The sequence below is a fragment of the Phaethon aethereus genome, assembly GCF_964289735.1.
Source record: "Phaethon aethereus genome assembly, chromosome: 2".
In the NCBI taxonomy this organism is placed as follows: domain Eukaryota; kingdom Metazoa; phylum Chordata; class Aves; order Phaethontiformes; family Phaethontidae; genus Phaethon; species Phaethon aethereus.
In genome coordinates this window covers 123,537,841-123,558,136 of record NC_138582.1, presented here as the reverse complement: position 1 = coordinate 123,558,136, position 20,296 = coordinate 123,537,841, and the positions used below count along the sequence as shown (strand labels likewise).

The 20,296-nt window shown below is 37.9% G+C and overlaps 1 protein-coding gene across 1 annotated transcript in view; it reads left to right on the top strand.

Annotated features, from left to right (window-relative positions):
- Positions 1–236: 236 nt before the first annotated feature.
- Positions 237–20,296, top strand: part of DNAJC13 (DnaJ heat shock protein family (Hsp40) member C13) — a gene marked incomplete at both ends in the record, with an annotated part of 47,976 nt that continues 27,916 nt past the window's right edge. Inside the window, 22 exons of the mRNA XM_082014784.1 lie at positions 237–304; positions 4,675–4,750; positions 5,258–5,407; positions 5,767–5,808; positions 6,908–7,108; positions 8,184–8,390; positions 8,473–8,568; positions 8,723–8,814; positions 9,618–9,784; positions 9,884–9,963; positions 10,043–10,212; positions 11,049–11,148; positions 11,397–11,504; positions 12,007–12,162; positions 12,913–12,969; positions 14,262–14,383; positions 15,571–15,646; positions 16,659–16,754; positions 16,904–17,047; positions 18,220–18,234; positions 18,738–18,820; positions 20,053–20,206. Of these exons, the coding sequence (XP_081870910.1) occupies positions 237–304; positions 4,675–4,750; positions 5,258–5,407; positions 5,767–5,808; positions 6,908–7,108; positions 8,184–8,390; positions 8,473–8,568; positions 8,723–8,814; positions 9,618–9,784; positions 9,884–9,963; positions 10,043–10,212; positions 11,049–11,148; positions 11,397–11,504; positions 12,007–12,162; positions 12,913–12,969; positions 14,262–14,383; positions 15,571–15,646; positions 16,659–16,754; positions 16,904–17,047; positions 18,220–18,234; positions 18,738–18,820; positions 20,053–20,206 (2,460 nt within the window). The remainder of the gene's footprint in view (positions 305–4,674; positions 4,751–5,257; positions 5,408–5,766; positions 5,809–6,907; positions 7,109–8,183; positions 8,391–8,472; positions 8,569–8,722; positions 8,815–9,617; positions 9,785–9,883; positions 9,964–10,042; positions 10,213–11,048; positions 11,149–11,396; positions 11,505–12,006; positions 12,163–12,912; positions 12,970–14,261; positions 14,384–15,570; positions 15,647–16,658; positions 16,755–16,903; positions 17,048–18,219; positions 18,235–18,737; positions 18,821–20,052; positions 20,207–20,296) is intronic.

Here is a 20,296-nt window from a genome sequence, read left to right as displayed (position 1 = left end):
ATCAGCGTGGAAACTAATTCATGTTCAACTCCATGTGCAACTTAGTCCATGAATTGTTTGATAAACATAAGTATTCCTAATCTTTTTTTCATGTGAAATTCACAAAGCTGTGACTTGAGTGTTTAAAACCAAAGTCTTTTTGTTTTGAAGCGTATTGATGATTAGCAAACTTTGGTTTTAATGAAAATTATGAGTACTAACAGGATGTCTCTTTTGTTTTCAGGTCTTGGCACAGAATGAATATAATTAGAGAAAACAGAGATCTTGCTTGTTTCTACACAACAAAACATTCATGGAGGGGAAAGTAAGTAGTTTAATGTTTGTTTGTGGTTTTTTTTCTTTTGTGTGACATTTCTTCTCTCCATTATTGGATTTAACTGCATAGTTCCTGTATTGATAGATGAAAATTGAACTAAATGCTCCTGCTGCTCAGCCTCTGAACTGAATGTATCTTCTAGTATGAATTTGGATTTTAAACGTTGTGTCTTAGCCTTCCTCTGCATATGTTCCCACACTTGTGTGTAGCTCTGAAACAGAATGCCTGACTTGCCTTTTGAGTCTCTTGAACTTTATATATTAAGCACTAATTTAGAAGTGGAAATGCTTCTCAGAACAGGTTCTTGGAGGAGCAATGTCTTACGTACTTTAACAGATGAGGGTCACTAGTCCACACATATACTTAACATGTTGTGTAATAGATTATCTGTTAAACTACTGAGATTATTTGAAGACTTCTGTTGCTAGAAATACACTTCATCCCTAATGGGGGTCTTGGATCTAAAAATTAACGTTCAGTGATGCTTCTGTCTGCAAAAGCTGGGGAACTTCTAATAAAACTACCTATTGAACTATCATAACTGGTATCTGTTATACTGTGTTTGAAGTCAGCTGTTGTGCATACTTTTTCAAACTTCATAGGGCTTTCTTTTGTATCCTTGCTCATTGTTCCTTCTCACATGCATAGTAGTGCTGTGGAACTGTGGTTTTTCCTTGCTACCTGAACATCAACAGAACAAAGAGGGTACTTTAGTTGCAGCTCAGGAGCATGAGTACTGCTTTGTTCTAATGATTGTATTGAGAGGTGATGTCTGAATCTGACCAGTAAGTTGAAACTGGCTCTTTTTTTGGCTGTCTGCTGATAGATACTTCATGAATTCTTCCTATCAAAGATGGAAGAATGCTAGGAAGGAAAGGAGAATGGGATTGCAAGGAATGGCAGCCACAGATTTTTCTCAATTGTGCTTTGAAGAACCATGAGATTGCTTCAGTGTCTAATCAAGGAGCTCCTTGCCTTTTTGTCAGCGAAAAATTAAAGCCCTGGGTGGTTCAGAGGCCAGAGTGGACTGAGCAGCTGTCTGAGGGTGAAATCTTTCTTCTACCAAGACAGATTCTTGATAGATTTGAAATAAATAGTTTAATATTTAGTTTTACCTCATTAGAATTCTAGCTGATATTTGTGTAAATTCCTACCTGAGTTAAGATCCAGGCATTGGGATTTGTGTGTGCACAGGTGAATAAACTGTTTCCTTTAGGAATAATAAGATACTGTGTTGACATAGAACATTAGAGCAGTTAGCTCCTCTTAATCTTTCTGTCTCCTGACAGAGAGGAGTTTATCTAGTCTTTCCCTCTGAAGTTCCTGTGACACATCTGCAATTTGGTGTGCATACAATTTGAGCCACTTCGTGAAAATCAAATACATAGAACTTGGATTGCTTCTCTTGACCAATGCCTTCCATTAAAGAGCCTGTTCCTACATGATGCAAGCTGCTGAAGTAGTATGATCTTGAACTTTGACAGTAGTGTTCTGATAAACTATGAAGTCTTATAAAGCTTCAAACGAAGTCTAAAGTCTAAAACAGAGGCTTAGTTTAAAAACTCAATGGCACTTTTCACATAATGTAGAGGAAAGGAGTATTTAGTGAGTAGTTGCCTCTTACTGCGTTGCAGCAGAAGCTTATATGGCTTTTAGTAAGCTTATATTTGAATGCTTAAGTCCACTCAGTTCATAGTTATACGTTCTCAGTATAATGTATAGATAACATTAAAAAAAGCAGTAACTTGATGTCAGTGCTAAATGAGCCTGAATCACTTTGCATAGTCATAGGATTTGTCACTTCGCTGAATATGGGTTTGTGCATGGCAGTTGAAGTATTTTCTAGTAGTACAGATGATGATGCTCCAGTGTCAATCTGTAGTTCTGTAAAATTAATGAACACTCTTTATCTTGAGTGTGGTGGTATAAAATCTGTCTACCAGGTTCATCCTGATTAAAAAATACAACTTCTGACTTCTACAGTGCTTCTAAGAAACTAGTGAGTAGGCAATAGCCTCTTTACTGGGAAGAGGACATTTCTTCAATTTCTCCTACTCAAAACAGCCTGGCATTAGACTGTCTACAGAGTCATTTCAGGCATAATTAATGGTAAAGTTTTCAAGGCCTGGAGGTGTAAATATCTTTTAAAGGTGAAGTTCTGGACTAGAGTATGTTTAGGCTCTGTGTAAGAGCTGACTTCTGAGTCTCCTCTTGTTTGTGGAACAAGACTTGGATCTTCTGAATTTGCTTAGGGAGATGCAATGAAGGAAATAGTAACTAGGCAAATCGGCTGTTCTGTCTTGTGTTTCTTGTCACATCACATATTAAGAATGCTAGCTAATAAATATGTTTCCTGGATCTTGAAATGCTGGCTTAAGTGTGAGAGGAGAAAAGGAAGGGGCTATAATGTTTGGAAGGTGGTCTTCAATTATGTGTGATCATTGCAGATCCTTATTCTGCCACAAAGCTCTTTAGCATGTTAAGTGAGTAAACAAAACCTTAAACAAGTAATAGTGCTTTATTACTTGTGATAAGTTTAAGTCCTTTAGAACAGCATAGACAAGCCTTATTTGTAAATCATATAAAAGACAGAATTGCTACCTAAATTGTGCAACAAGAGGAGAGGGAACAGTTGGTTTGTTCAAAGGGTTTTCTTATGATCTATGAACTGGAGCGTTCTTTGACAGACTGAATATAGTGGAATTATTAGGAGCCAGTGTAACTTCAAATGTTACTTTGTTACTATGACTTCTCTTAAGTGGCATCTTAAACAAGGAAAACTCAACTACATGGAAAAACAAATAGGTTTTTCGAATAGATTAAACACCTTTAAGGTGGCAGATCACTTCCATATTACAGATTTTTCTAAGCTTTGAAGAAAATAGGCACTTGTTTTAATTCCTAGATCAACTCCTCTGAGTCAGTAATGGCTTGAACTTGCACCAGTTTGTTTGAATAATAATGGGAAATGGTAGGGAGTGAAGTCTGTGCAATTGACTCTGTCAGACAGATATTGTCGGCCTTGCTATTATGAGAGAAGGGAGGATGGCTCAAGTAACATGAGGGAGCAGCTCTGAATGTATCTGAAGCCCATGCGAAGTTTGACCTTATACAGAAATGATGGCTTGTGCTGTAGACCTGGCAAGTGAGAAAAGAAGGGACTGCAACACAAGAATGCAGAGAAAGAGGGCAGACATTACCTGCTTCTTGATGCAGTGTCTAGTATGGCACAATCCAGATTAGTTAGCCATCTGGTTGATCCTGTCCTGTTCTTTCCCTAGCAAACCCACAGTTTACCCAGAACTGAAACTTAAATTGCTGCACTGAATAAGTTTTAATATGGAGAACTAGCCAGTGTATTTTTATTTGGTTCAAGTTCAAGACAGACATCCATGTTCAGATCCCGTCTCTTTGGTCAGAAAATAGTTACTAGAACTGGCTCTGGTTCAGGTTTGGCTTGACGTTCTGGGCAGGACTGCTTCCAGATAGAAATACCCCAGAACAAGAAGTTTGTACAAGTAGTAAGGGTTTAGTAATAATCTACTGTTTCAAACTCTGGTTACCTATGTTGCAAAATTTTCTGCTTCAGAAATATGTAAATAGTCTCTCTATAAAGAGTTGGTTCAGGGTATACTGTGAAGATGTCAAGGAAATGAAACCATGGTAAGGCTTCTGTTTTGCACTTAATGCATCTAAATTTCTTGACTTTACCTCACTGCTGCTTGCTTCTGATATGCCTGAAATGCAAGCAACTACCTTGCTACAGCTGTTCTTTAAGCACTATGGCAGTTAACATAGTTGTGATATCAATTACAATGACTAGCTGTGTATTGAACTGTATCTTCAGTGATCTGAGTCTTTCTGAGTTTAGTAGTTTTAATTTTCCTCGAGGTGAAGAAAGTCTTGGCCATCTAACACTTTGATTTGTTACAGTATTGTAACCAGGTGTGTAAATTGGATTATTTCATGTTACAACTGTTGTCTGAGACAGCTTCAAACAGATGCAGAGTATTGCAGGAATGGCTTTTTTCCTGTGTAGTCTTTTTAGAATTTATTCTGGTCTGGTAGTACCTTCCAGTACAAGTTTCAAGAGTCTTTGTTCCTGACTTAGCCAATAACATAGGAAAAGATGTGCATAAGGAAATATATTTAGTAGAATTTAACTTGTATGTCCCCTTTATAGATACATAGAACAAAGGAGCTTAACTTATTAGTTTGTGGTTTACTCTTATAATAACAAAGAAAATTCCATATTCATTTCCTAACAATGACTTGTATATAGCTTCTTAACGTAATTTTTGCAGTTTGGCAGGGTTTTCAGTGACTTTTAAAGAAATTAACATTCTTCTGTATTCTAGGTATAAGCGAGTCTTTTCAGTTGGAACCCATGCCATCACCACGTACAATCCCAACACGCTAGAAGTTACAAATCAGGTAAATATAATTTTTGAACAGGGCTATTCTGAGTTGATTTCTGACTTACTTTCACCATCCAGAGTGAATAGTGGCATTCAGTCTTCAGAAACTGTCTAGTCTGACAAGATCTCAGCAAAACCAGAATGTATGGCAGCTGCAACAAAAGCAAACATAACAGAAAACTGCTGTTGCCTTCACTAACTCTACAAATATCCAGTAGTTTTTGTACTTTTAGGCAGTTTGTCTTTATTGGCCAGTAAGTAGTAGTTTGCTTTTGGGTGTGCTGTTGCAAATGAACTGGGATGAGTTTGATCACTGTAAGGCTATGTCCCTGAAGGGAGTCAGGACACTTACTTACTTTTGCAGCGTATCAAACAGGAAGCTCAAGCTAAAGCTGTCACGTAGTGTGCTAGCTATCGTCTCATTACAGCAACTTGGTGGTTATAGGTACTAATGGTTTTTGAGTGGAGGAGATGTAGCATTAAAATTACTAACAGTATGACCTAATTACTTTCAATTGTCTAGTGGCCTTATGGAGATATCTGTAGTATTTCTCCTGTTGGAAAAGGACAAGGAACAGAATTTAGTCTCACTTTTCGCAAAGGGAGTGGAAAAAAGTCTGAAACGCTGAAGTTTTCCACAGAGCACAGAACAGAACTTCTTACAGAGGCACTGGTAAGATTTTTTTTTTTGTTTCTTCAAGCAAGCAGGAAGTACTTGGTTATTATTATTATTACCATTTATGGTAGCTTACTATGCTTCCTTTCCTTATGTTAAAAAGTAGAAAAGTAAATTGCCTTTTGAGCTGTTATGTTAATGAACTTGATCTAATGTCAGTTGTAGCAACTAGTGCATGATTCTTAAATAGTGAGTAAAGCTATAAATACTGAATATATTAAATGCAGTGGAATGGTGAGCCTTCAAGGAGGCTTAGTTTGAGTCCCTTTTAAAACAGGATCAGCTTAAACATAGACTGTCTGGATAGATTGGCTATCATATTTGCATTCATTCATGGTTAACTTTTTTAAAAACAGAGGTTCAGGACAGACTTCTCAGAAGGAAAAATCACAGGACGGGTAAGTGTCTGGCTTGTCTGGATCATGTGCAGTTTAATGAAATGATCTAAAGCCTTAAACTCCTATTTTGTTCATGTATGTTGTGCTTGTGCTATATGCCCTACCAAAAATAGCTTTTCTAAATTTGGATCTGAAGTCTTGCTTTGAGAAGATAAAATTAATAGTTTGTTCAAAAGCAATGGGAATCTGTTCAACAGTAGAATATCTGAGTTCTCTTCACTTGTACCACCATAAGGCTCAGGCCACTTTAAACACTCTGAATGTTGCTGCTGAAATAAAGGGCTTTGCCATGTGGAGTTCACACTTGGAGAGAAGGAAGAAGAAAAACATAAGCTTTGATTCATTGTTCAATGTTTACTACTTCCAGCACTTTACTTTCTAACTCCAGATAGTTTTCTGCATAACATCCTGAACACTTCATGTGGGAATATTGTTTCCTAGGAGCATTTCTGTAGGTCAGACTAAAGACAAGATTGCCATTTAATGAACCTCGGCAATAAGCAAGGCAGTATACAGAGCAGGACTTTAAGTGCTATCTTCTGTGACCAGAAGACATAAAACCAAATATAAAGTAACTTAAAGCATTGCATGGAATAAATCTTCAGTGATGACCATAGTAACACTGCTGGATTATGGGGGTTCCCTTTGTCTTGCTGTAGTTTAGAACAGACCTCTACCTTTTTGCTGGTTTCAGTAAATCTGTATTTATAATGGAATATGACTGCAGGAGATGAAAAATTTGCACTATAGTGATAAGTTTATGTTAATTTAGCCTTGATTAGCTGAATAACAGCATCTGGTGCAATAGCAATTTCCTTGTCTAACCTTAGTGCATGTGATCTGTGAGTAGAAACTTACTGCCTTTTGGAGTGGCTGGTTTGGGATTGCTGTTCTCTTTAAAATGTATTGTTTAAGCTGTGACTTCCCTGTCAACTGACAGCTACTATCCTTTGATTCATAGTGTTCTTAACATAGATAAAAGCATTGAGGGAAATGATACAATTTTACACCCAGGCTCTTTACTAGATCGGGAAAGAACTATTGCTGTGTAGTAAAGGAGTGTGTGTGTGTAGATGTCTAAAAGTAGCTCTCTCTGCAGAGGTATAACTGCTATAAACATCACTGGAGTGATACCAGAAAACCTGTGATTCTGGAAGTGACTCCTGGAGGTATTGACCAAATTGATCCTGCAACAAATAAAGTCCTGTGCTCCTATGACTACAGAAACATTGAAGGCTTTGTTGATATTGCTGGCTATCAGGGAGGTTTCTGTATCCTCTATGGAGGATTTAGTAGATTGGTGAGTACTAAAACAAAACATCTCAGTATGATGCTTAGGGTGTTTATAGCTGCATGTTTAATAATGAAGCTTCAACGTAATTTGAGCATACAAGTATGTGCATCTTTGGGACCCGCTGTGGAGCCTCTAGGCTTGTGGACAGGTTTTAAAACCTCTTTTCCACAGGAAATTAGTTAAAACATTTGAAAGCGAAGTGTGGAGGTTGGTTTTTTGCTTATTGCATGTTTAAAAACTACAGAACATAAAATATCCAGTTATTTATATTTGAATAGTGAATATGAATGCAATGTGGACATGGAGTTTCCCGACACTTCTCAGTTACAGAAGTGATAGGCAGTATTACTAATCTACCAAATAGATTCTATTCAGAAATATATTGATCAGTGGTGATGCTTCTTTTTTTAGGCCTGCTATTCAGTAGCTTTGTCTGGGAAATACTGCAGTGTAATGTTGGTTTCAAAAATCTTGAAAGGACTTCTGTGTACTATAATGCAAGTAGATGAAATGGATCTTTAGAAATTAATTCATGGTTACTAATGTAAATATAGCTAACTCAGTCACTACTAACAACATAGGACTCTTCTCTAGAGCAGGGTTTCCATGTCTTTTGTACTGCAGTGTGTTTTTCTCTGGTGTAAAACTAGCAATATATAATTGATCCTCTAGAGCTGCCCTAACCTTGCCTAGCAAGGCTGGCTAGCAGCCCTTACAGAGAGCAGCTGGGGTTACCCCAGTGGTTCTTTGCCTCACTCCTGCTAGGCTGTCAGGATCTGTTGCCAAGGGTGGACAGGCAGATCATGCAGACCTTTACTTTAATGGCACACTAATGTGTAGAGTTCCTATCCTTTAGGAATAGCTGCTATGTATTTTCTTTTTGAAAGGCAAATGTAAACTTAATAGTGGGTCTCTTGTGTAATCAATACCTCTTTATACCATGCACTTGGCAAAGGTAAGCCCAGCTGCTGGGAAGATTCCCTACAGTTAGGTGTATAGTGGAGTATTATTTATGGAATTGTAATTTAATGAGCTATGCTGTATTTTTCACCTGTTTTTTTTCCCTTGTCAAAACTTGCAGCACCTGTTTGCTTCTGAGCAGAGGGAGGAAATCATCAAAAGTGCAATAGAGCATGCTGGCAACTTCATAGGTATATCTCTGCGGATAAGGAAAGAATCCCTGGAATTTGAGCAATACTTGAATCTTCGCTTTGGAAAGTACAGCAATGATGAATCTGTAACATCTTTAGCAGAGTTTGTTGTTCAAAAAATAACACCTAGACACTTGGTAAGGGTATCAAACTGATCTCACTTAGTTCCTCTTAAGTGCTAAAAATTCTCTTTCCTAACATGCCTTTTCTTTTTTTAAGGAACCTGTGAAAAGAGTACTAGCTCTCACAGAAGCTTGCTTAGTTGAGCGGGATCCAGCTACCTATAACATTGCAACTTTGAAACCTTTAGGCGAGGTAAGAGGCAACTTTTCTCAGTACCACTTCTTCAAATAGAAGCTCTAAAAGATTATAATAGTAAGATTTTGATAGTATACATAAGATGGCCTTAATTTGTAGAGGAGATAAAGATCATGTTCATGAAGCAGTGTTATTTATCTCTTATTTTTAGGTATTTGCAATAGTATGTGACTGTGAAAACCCTCAGCTTTTTACCATTGAATTTATCAAAGGACAAATTCGGAAATACTCTTCAACAGAAAGGTAACTGGAGCTTCTGTGCTCTGTTGCCATTGTGGTGCTTCTAGTTTCTCAGCTTCCATAAACTCTGACCCTTGGAAGTGTTAACTCCAAAGCTTTGTTATTCTAGTGGTCTGCCACTTACAAATCAAGATTTGTTACAGGGTCTAAATATCTCCCCTTTACCCTTATCCCAACTTCAAGCAAATCTGTCCAGAAGTTCGCTGATGAACACGTAATGGTGTTAGACAGCTAGATACAGCCTGTTTCTCCTAAGTGATGTTGTTCTGTGTATGTTAAGATGTTGTTCTATGTATGGTTAAGCGGTATATCTAAGACAAGGGAAGAAAGCACAATTTAAGTGATATGAAAATGTGAAAGCTATAAACCCTTTGAGCTGTCTGCTTGACATGGTCCTAGTTGATTCTATTTAAAACAATAGTCCCTGAGTGCACTTGCAGTTGTAATGTGGTCTAATCCTGCTAAGTGAGGTTTTGCAGAAAGCACAGGGATGAATTGGCTCACAACATGTGTAACTCATTAACAGATAATCTAGAGTTGATCCCTTTAGTGAAAGGCTGCAGCTGGCTCTACTGGGTGTAAGACAGCTCTGTTTGAACAGTGCATAAAGGAGCAGTGAAAAAAGAACACTTGAAAGCTAGTGACTTCTTCCAGAGGTGTAACTGTTAGCACCAGTGTTAGTAAGAGATTCCAAGTATTGCTGCCTTTCATTCTGTGTTTGACTCTTTTTTTTGGTCTATTTTTCTTATAACTGAGTTTTGGCATCGCTTTTCTGATCTAAATTGTATTTGTATGTCTCAACCCAGAGATTCTCTCCTGGCTAGCTTGTTAGATGGAGTGAGAGCTTCTGGTAATAGAGATGTTTGTGTGAAAATGACCTCCACACACAAAGGCCAGCGTTGGGGATTACTCAGTATGCCTGTGGATGAAGAAGTAGAGAGCTTTCATCTGAGGTTTTTAGCTGCTCCTCCAAGTAAGCTAATGCTTATTACATGGCTTTATAGTGGTCTTTAAAGTATCCAGATATTTAGTCAGGTACTGTGCACTTAACTTTTGGTATGTCTTTTTCCAGATGGTAACTTTGCAGATGCTGTGTTCAGGTTCAATGCTAACATTTCCTACAGTGGGGTGCTACATGCAGTTACACAAGATGTAAGAATAAATCCTATGCCCATCCTCTTAAGATATTGTTAATGCATACAGATATTAATTATTCCTATTTCTTAACCAGGGTCTGTTTTCAGAAAACAAGGAGAAACTCATTAATAATGCCATAACAGCATTGCTCTCGCAAGAGGGAGATATTGCAGCATCTAATGCAGAGCTTGAAAGCCAATTCCAAGCAGTAAGACGACTCGTGGCTTCAAAAGCAGGCTTCCTTGCCTTTACTCAGCTTCCAAAGTAAGTGAGAAGTCTCTTCAAGCTTGGAAGTAGTAGGTGAAAACAGTCTTGAGCTTTTGATCATGTCTTATATTTAAAACTGAGAATTGGAGTTAAGCATCTCATCTGAAAAAGACTGGAAGGCTCTGTACACGATTGCTTCCTGTAGTATGAGACTGTCATCAGGCTTTAATGTAAATTGAGAATCCCAAATGATCATTAGCATGTAATGCTGATTCTTCCTTTGCCAAATACTCTCTACCTTGAATCAAATAATGTTCTTTCTAGTAGAAAAACGTCTAAAATGCACCTTCATCTGTCCTTGAAGGCAGTTCTTCATCCTTAGAAATATGTTGATGCCATTGCTATCTTCAGTTCAACACAAGATAAAACTTGATGTTAGGAAATTGAGTTGTACTCCTACAGTAAGTCCAGGCTGCTTGGAGTTTGTGTCTTAACTGGATAAAATAGACGCAGAAAAACTGCTTGATGTTCTTAGGAAAATGAAAAATTCTTTGGAATATGGGGCAACTGAATGATGCGAAGAGTAGCATACACACTTAGTGTGAGACCTTTATAAAGTTCTATTTCTCTGTGAAATAGTGTCCTGTACTATCATAATCCTATAACTACAGAAATATGTCTTCGTTATGAACGTGCTCTCAGCATATTGTTAACAGTGAAGTCAATATTATGTTTTCCTACTATGGAATCTGAAACTTATGCAAGTGTCAAGGTACTAGGCTGGCCAAATGCAATGGGAGCAGGCCGCTTTTGGTCCCCGACTGGACTTTTATCTTAAAACTAAGATTTCTGTTTCTTCTCTAATCTTGGTGGTTTTGCTTTCCTCTCAAAAGATTTCGAGAAAGATTAGGAGTGAAGGTTGTGAAAGCCCTCAAAAGGAACAATGATGGAGTAACCCATGCCTCTATTGACATGCTTTGTGCTCTTATGTGTGTAAGTATTAAATTGCAGATTCTTCCACTTTGGAATGTGTGAACTTCATTCTACTGAAAGATGTAGAAATAGGGACTGCCCTTCAACTTGCAGTGTGCTCAAACATGAAATAACTTGTGGTATAGCGATTTCCTGTTGAACTTGAAGTAGGATGTATGCTTTATGGGTTCATAGTGTGGCTTTTGGACTATAGCTGGTAAGAGCTGAAGGTTGAAATGTGACTACATAGTGAATTTTTGTTTTTGTAGCCCATGCATGATGACTATGACTTGAGGCAGGAACAGTTGAACAAAGCTTCCCTTCTTTCTTCAAAGAAATTTCTAGAAAACCTACTAGAAAAATTCAATTCCCATGTGGTAAGTCAAATTTTGAAAACAGATAGCTTTGTGCCTTTCCTAACTGCTGTGAAAACAGTTCTGTCACACCTGGATACATCTGAATATATCTGTACCTGCAATTGAAGTGCAGAAAATACAGCTATGTCTGGCACTGAAGCCTGTTCTAAATAGGTTTGGACCCTGACAGGTTTGCATGTTTAATATGGAAACTGGGTGTTTCATTAACTAGAATGATAGTGTGAACTGGTACCAATGGGATTAAAAATGGAAAAAGTAACTTGCAGCACACCAGTATACAAGGTCTTGAGTCTCTGATAGGCTCTAGGAGCCAATACTTTACCAGAGTATTGCTGTACTCAGAATAATGGCATATTTTAAACCTTTTGTTTGCAGACTGTTTCATGGCATGATAGGGAAGAGCACCTTCAGCATCACAAGTACTGAATAAAACTTGCATGAATACTCTTGGGCAGGGAAGAAACACTGTGTCTGTATTACATACCTGTCTTCCTAATTTCAGGATCATGGGACAGGTGCACTAGTAATTAGTTCGCTTCTGGACTTCCTGACATTTGCCCTATGTGCTCCATATAGTGAGACTACTGAGGGGCAGCAGTTTGACATGTTGTTGGAAATGGTGGCATCTAATGGAAGAACACTATTTAAGCTCTTTCAGGTAAGATTTCATATTTTTGTATTAGGTAGTCAGTGAACATGAACTTTTTCTTGTTCTCCTGAAAGACAAATTTGTCTGCTGTTCAGCTGGTTAACAGGCCTAAACCTTTTCAATCTTGGTGAGTTTTCTAGTGACCTATTGCTTTACCTTCACATATCAGATTGAGGTGGTTATTCTATAGTGAATGATATGCCAAATCGTTGTAGAATAGACTGCCGAAGACTTGTTTCTAGAAACGCTTTAAAATGCCAGTTATATATTAAGCTACGTTCATCAGATGCACAGATCTTCATCTCTTTGGAGAATCTGCCACCTTTTTGTTTCTCTCTCAGTAAATGAGTTAAGTTACAAAACAAGAGTAACATCCTCTTCAGTAGTAAACCTGTAACAATTCTAGGATTTTTAGCAAAAATGTCAATGCTTTCTTTCTCTAAAAACAGTATGCTCTTCTGCTTCTTGGTTTAGTGTCACCTTGTGTCAAACAGTTTCCCCAGCATTATTCTAGCTTCTCTGGTATATACTGCTGCTCAGTGACAAGAAGTCCATCTGATAGTTGCATGAGAGATTCTTGTTTAAAGGTATAGGATGGGAACTCTTCCTGGGGCTAGCTTTCACAAAACTGAAATACTAACTTTTGCCCAGAATTGGAGGTAGAACAGCCATGTAGATGAGTTAAGGAAACTGAATCATAGATGATCTAATATTCCTGTTTTGCACTTGAATAATTATTTTGTCAACGTTCTATTTTAGCACCCTTCCATGGCAATTGTAAAAGGAGCAGGTTTGGTAATGAAGGCAATAATAGAGGTGAGATTTTTATGTGTGTTACCTGGGATAGCATATGTGTGTTTATTTCATAAGTGCAATTGCTTACAAATAGAAGTTTGTTATATTAGCTTCTCTTGGGGGGGCTAGGGGAGGGGGAAGGTGAGGAACAGAACACCTGCTTAATTGTGAGTGGTTTAATATAGCAACTTGCTTTATCTTGCACTTGGGAGGCATGTGAGTTGGGACATTAGGTAGTGCCTTGCATGTTTTCATACTGCAGTCAAGATTTGGCTGTTAATGTTGTATGTAGCTCAGGCACATACCTCAAAGCCACCAGACTTCTGCATGTTAAAAAAGAGGATCTCTTGAGGAGGAGAGGCCATGTTTCCTGGAATGCATTGCCACATGGAATGGGACTGGGATTAGCAGGCAGTAGTGTCCCAGAGCAGACTAGTGATGTCAGCCTCTGCTCTTGCTCTTTCTGCTTCAACAAAGGATGATTTGGCTTTGTTACTTTCCATACTACATGATGTATGGGCCATGTCCATACTTCTCAAGGGCCGCTCATGACTGTTGCAGGTGACCTTGCTAACTGACTCTTGACACTTCCTGTGTTGAAATTCAGGGCTTAAATTAGTGCCTCACTGTATTGCAATGGCTTATGCATCTGAAATGCATCTAGTACTTTCTTGGAATGGAAGTGAATGAACACTTGAAATAGAGGTATTTTAAATCTGCAAGTTTCCATTGATACACCTGATAATGTTAGCTAAAAGTTGCTATGCTGTTTATTACAACTCCTGTCATTTGAACTATAGTGGAACATGGGCAAGTAAAAATGCAGTGAAAGCTTTTTCTTAATTATTCATTGCAACTGATGTATCTCGACTGAGTGACAGTCTTATCCATGTGGCTGTCTAAACCGAACAGCACCAGTTATTCTTAAATGGTTACTGTTGACCAAAGTCAAGCAATAAGCAATTACTTGTAGCTGTTGTTCTTTGTTTAACTGTAACTTGCAATTGTAGTGTGGAAGTGGTACTTGTAAATTACTAGGAGCCTCCTGATCTATGATGGGAGGCATGCATCTTGCCCTATTCAGTTACTGTCCTCATAGATATAACTACCAATTATCTGGTCCATGGCTTTACTACAACTTTTATCAGTTGCTGTTGAGAACTTGCACTTAAAGCTTGTCATACTATAGCGTCTGGCTTTTGGATGTTAGTTGACATAATTGATGGTCAAGAAGGCCTTAAAACTCTAGGCTATGATAAAAGCAGCTTAACTAAGATTCTTTCTTTAGTAATCATCTTGCCCTGTTTCCAAAGGAAGGAGACAAAGAAATTGCTACCAAAATGCAAGATCTTGCCCTCAGTGAAGGTGCCTTACCTCGTCACTTGCACACTGCTATGTTTACAATAAGCACAGATCAGAGGATGCTTACAAATAGGTATGTCAGTCTCACTTGATATATCATGTTTAAAAAGTCTAAATAATGGCCTAGCTAACATTAGAAACATTGGGAAGTCAGAGCAGAAAATTTGCAGTTCTTTAGGATAATATTTTATTTGGCAGCTGTTATATTTAATTAGAGCAAGCTTCAGCTGAGACTGCAGCCACTTAATAAACCTTTATTTTTTTTTTTTGCTGAAATGGGATTTGGGTTGTTACTCATTAAAGGCTCAGTGTTTTGATTTCTATGTTTTCTGAAAACACTCAGGGGGAAAGAAAAGGCAAGTAGAATGTTTGGAACTTGTAAAAAGGTTTAACTTCACACAACTGTATAAATCTTGGTGTGCACACATCAGATATCTTGCATGCAGTTAGGGTCACCTATCCCATCTGAGAAGTATCTTCATATAGAAATCATTCCATGAATTTAGCTGTCAGTAGAACTTAGGAGCTCTTGAGACTGGGCCTAAGGGCATGCTGAGAAAGATGAGTGATAATTCAGTTATTTCCACCCAAATACAAGATTATAGAAGTTTTAACTGCACAGTCCTGAAGCACTTGTCACTACATGGCTTAGCAACCCACTCCAAGGAGAACTTGTTGCCACTGTATGTCATTCAGGAGAGAGCTAGTATGAAAACTTCTGTCATGCAGGTTCTGTTTGGAGGTACTAATGACTTGCTTGTAAGCACTACTTCAGTGCAGTGCAGTAGAACCCTAGTGACAAACGTTGGGAGAAAGTATCAGTTGGCATAGAAGGCAGGCTCCCAAAAAGGCTTTCCTAGCTAATAACTGGTATTAAGAGCTTCAAGTAGAGCAGTTAAGAGTCTAGAAGCCATCAAGAACTATTAACTTTAACTGTAACTTAAGATTGACTGGTTAAAAACTTACATTTGGCCACTAGATGTTTCTGCTCTATTGCTCAAGTGTTCTTTTGAGGTCTAGATCAAAAAGCATGTGCTGCTACTGTTCCACTAACTTCACTGGAACTTCTTAAAGGCAACACTTTAAAGCATGCCAAGCATATACCTGAACTGGAACAATGTAATGCTTTGTGCTCTTACTCAAGAGCACGAAGCTTTTGCTCACTTCATTTCACCAGCATGGTAAGGGTGTCAGTTTAGTGGTTTAAAAATCTGTTTAAAATACTAACTTGCAGTTTGTTAATTTCAATGGCTTTTTCAGGCAGTTAAGTAGACATTTGGTTGGCCTCTGGACAGCTGAGAACAAAACTGCTATGAACTTGTTGAAACGTATTTTGGTGAGTAAAAATGGGATATGGAGTAGGGAAAGAATAAAATCTGAGAGCCAGTAGTGTTAGAAAACCTGGGTTAGTCTATATAGTGAACACATCCCCTTTCGCCTCCAAGGAGGAAGTCTAGCCTGGGAGATCAGCAGTCCAGCATCTGGTATTTGAATGATATTGATGGATAGGACAAAACATCTCAAATTCAGTATTCTACTACTTTCCTGCCACTCTTAAAAATGGTGTATGACACACAACTTAATAAGTTGTCTGACACTTTATTGAAAGGACGAAAACGTTGGAGACATAGTAAATGTAATCTCTAATGCTTAGTGCCAGTAAGAAATTAAGGCAACAGTTCTGTCTATACTTTCATGCCTGTCCAGCTTTGCTTATAACATAGCTAAATTTATGTATTAGCTGATACTTCCCATGTTCTTTCACCCTTACAGCCTCCTGAAAGGTTCTTGCTTAAGTTACTTCAGTGAAACTAGTTCAAAGAATAGTGTAAGGAATTACTAAATCTGGAAAAATAGCAACTTTTAAATTCAAAATAGGAGTTCCTTCATCTTTGGCAGAGCAATTTGTCTTCATCTTGGTAACTATCTTTCAGAGGGCTTAGTCAAATGAGGCTGTCCTCTCTAATGTCACATGCAACATTCAAACAAAATCAGAGGATATGGATGGATTCTAGTGTTACAGTATTCATCCCCCTCAGTTGCTGTGGGATCCTCTTTTCTTCCTGCAGTCCTTAGCTTCATTAAGTGCTTCTTTAAGAAATGGGGTCTAGGCAAGACCTGTGCTGTACTGAAGCTAATTATGTGCCTCTATTGAATGGTTCTGTCGAGGATGGTGGCGTTTCACTAATAAAAGCAAAAAGCTGCTGTAGCTATACATACTTGCTTTAGAGTAGAATATAAATTTTGTTTAGAAATATCTAATTCAAAGAAATTATCTTGTTACCTAATGTGATGGTTTCTGTTCCAGTAGCCACATGTGTGTTTAAACTAGTTTTAAATATTTTTAGCCACCAGGTTTGCTGGCATACCTTGACAGTGCTGATCCTGTTCCTGAAAAAGATGCTGATAGGATGCATGTTAGAGATAACTTAAAAATTGCAACTGTAAGTAAATGTTGCTGTCTTACCTCCTCCATTATATAGATATACGGTCTTTGACTTTTTGAATACAGACACTTGACTGTTGCATTGACCAGCATCAAGAATGTTGATAGACCTGCAACTACAAATAACTAATAGGATTTATTTTGCAGGATCAGTATGGCAAGTTTAATAAAGTGCCGGAGTGGCAGAGACTGGCTGGAAAAGCTGCGAAGGAAGTTGAAAAATTTGCCAAAGAGAAGGTTGATCTAGTCTTGATGCACTGGAGAGATAGAATGGGCATAGCTCAAAAAGAGGTAAAAGTATTTGAAGTTCTTCATTACAGCAACTTGATTAAGTGTAGAGAGGAACACCTACAACTCCATGAAAGCAGAGGGAGGCTTGAGAGTAATAGAAGTGTGGGAATGTGAGAAACTTTATAGTTTTGCGTCTTTTTAGTAAACTCTCTGATCTTACTTATCTTCATCTTGGGTTAGAAATGGGTTCCAGGGAAAATGTAAAGCAGGCAAATTGATTCATTCAGCATATGTATTAAGCTTTAGCTTGTTCTTGCTTTAGGCAACCTTATCAAATTGGACTGCAGCTTATGTGCATATCTTCCAAGGTAATTATATAGGAGAAAAGGGAATGCCTTGAAACGTTGCAGAACCAGTCTTTAAACTACATTTGGGAGAAACTATGTACATTCTTTATGTTAGTGTGCTTTACACTAGTGGTATTTTAGTTATGGGACTTGCTTGAAGAAGCTTAGTATTACCTGGAATATAGGTATCTTAGTGCTTAAATTGCAACATCAGACTATATAAACTACAGTTAAGGTAAGTAACTGTTTTGATCTGATGTTATGTGAAGATAGCTCAAGTACTGCTTGGGCTTTTACTGTTGGTCTCCTTTTTCCTTTCATTTTATTGTCATGTTCTGTATGACAAACTTTTTGAATCACGAGAAGTTTCCCTTAACTTTCTTTAGTCTCCTGCCTAAGCTTGTGTTCATGCATTCTGAAAATGAAACAAGCTATCACATACCCAAGGAAGGATGAAAAGAGCAGGGTAGTGCGGAGTGTTGAGAATGCCTGTCTTTGTACTTGATTTGACATAACATAAGCTTTAATTTAGAAAAATCTTAATTCGGTAAAACCTAGCTCAAGTTTGTGGACTGTGGTGCAGAATTTTGACAGGTAATACTTCTGGAATAAATGGTGGACGAGCTTCAAAACAAAGTATTAATGGAGAAATAAGGAAAACGGTGATGGAAGAGCAAATTGCCCTTTAAACATCATTTAAAATCAGAAGAATGATTGTCTAGATACTAACTGGACTTCTGAGCTGTTTAATTTCACAGTAAATGTATGCAAGTGTAGCTTGGAAAGGGTAGTAGCAAGTTTGGTAATACCACTTTGAATTACTTCAGTGGCTGTGGCTTGTTAAATATACCTTTTCTTTTTCTTCCAACTTTACATCACAATCAGGACAGAAACAATATGGTGAGTCTGTATATTTCTGCCACTTGTGTGGATTATGTTGCTTAGACCTCTGCTTGTGTGTAGTAACTCGTGTAGAGTATAACACTGATTTCATGCTTGATCAAACAAGGGAACCTTTCAGTGGCCAAGTCAGGTTTGTGACTTATTTCTGTGACTTGCTCTAGTTATTTCCTTTCATGAACAAAGCATTCTTATGGGTTTTTGCCTCCATCAGCTTTGAAGCTGATGAGTACTTATGGTGATGGGAACTAAGCGTTTCTTGGGGATAAATTGCATCTAAATAAATGACTTATTAAACAGCTGAAAGCTTCTCTGGCATGATTTAACTTGGTGTAAATAACATTTGTGGAAGGCTGTTGCTACTGCTTGCTAGAAAAGGAGAGCTTATTAATGAGACTTAACTTAGTGTGGCTTTTGAAGGAATTAAAACCATCTTATTTTTAAAAAGGGAAAAAGGGGGAGTATCTGTTTCTGCTAACTTATTAAACTTGACTCTTCTGCAGAACATCATTCAGAAGCCAGTGATATTAAGGAAACGACGCCAAAGAATAAAAATAGAAGCAAACTGGGATCTCTTCTATTACAGGTAAAATACTAAGATGAATATGGTGGTCTGATACAAATTATTACCTGGCTGGATATCTTTGTAGTTGCTGTGGCTTGATTCCAATTTCTGCCTGCCTTCAAACAGTGCAAGTGCTTTGTGACAGGAACTTATGAAAAGTGAAATTCTAGGGTATACGTAAGGATTTAGCTTGTGTTTAGGAAAGGGGGGAACTTGGAAAGCTTCTCGAATGTTACCAAACTACATCCTGTTGTCCCTTGAATCAAAAGGAAGACTGAGCAACAAACTGCAGGTACGGATCTGCATGATGTTGAAGGCTAAGCAAAGTAGCACTGAAAAGCATTGTAGTGTGTTTGCATCAACCTGTGAGCTACTCAAGATGTTTTAACTTTAATTGGAATAAAAATGAGCCTAAGGCTCATTCTCTTATTCAAAGAGATAAAAACATGAATACTGGATTTCAAATAGTCCAACAGGTCCTAAATGCAGCTTGATTACCTGTGAGTTCTTAAAACTGTCAAAGTTTACAATGGAGGGGCCTCAATCTGGAAAAAGAGATTATCACTTTAGGGGTGTTATGTTAAGTAGACTAATAAATCTTGACTGGTCAACAATCTCTATGACAGCAAGCTTGGGGAAATTCCATAAACTTAACTGTTGGATTCAGTGCTTAATGTTTCTAAAGGTCAAATACAGTCTGTTCTGCACAAGTGTTGCATGAAAGAAAGATTTGCATGCTCCTAAACTTTGAGTATTAAAGTTATGCTCTCAGCTGGTCTCTGGATCCAAAGGCTGTTTGGTAACTGCCACTGAAGAATGACCACTGAGTGTCTTGTGACACTTGAGACATCAACTTCTATTTTCCTGCATGAGCTACTTTTTCAAAACATACACTGGGCATGTGCATGTCTGCTGCCCTGTTCACTTGTAGCCCTTAAAGGGCTACAATAGCTTGCAAGGCTCCTGTTCATGAGCTTGGTGAATAGCTTGCAAGTCTCCTGTTCATCAACTCTATGCAGATAATAAATTGAGCCAAAAGGGATGATAACAGGCATGCTTTAGTCTATGCTGACCTCCATGACTATGAAAACACTATACAAGTGAACAACCATAATTACTGTAACAAACTAGAGACCACTAGTCAGTGCCTTCTAATTAAGGTCCACTAATGATAATCTCTAGCTTGCCAGCTGAGTCTTGTCTGCCTTTCAGATAATGTTTGAGGGGTTTAAACTGGGTAACTTCTTTCTTAGATTTCTTCAGGATCATGCTAGATCAAACTTGATTTGGAACTTCAAAACACGGGAAGAACTGAGAGATACTCTTGAGTCTGAGATGAGAGCATTTAATATTGACAGAGAACTTGGCAGTGCTAATGTTATCTCATGGAACCATCAGGAGTTTGAGGTAAATGACTGGCTATAGGAGAAACTGCATATATAAAATATGTCTACTTAAAATGTCACTCTTATGCTTCTAACTACATGTGTGAATCTT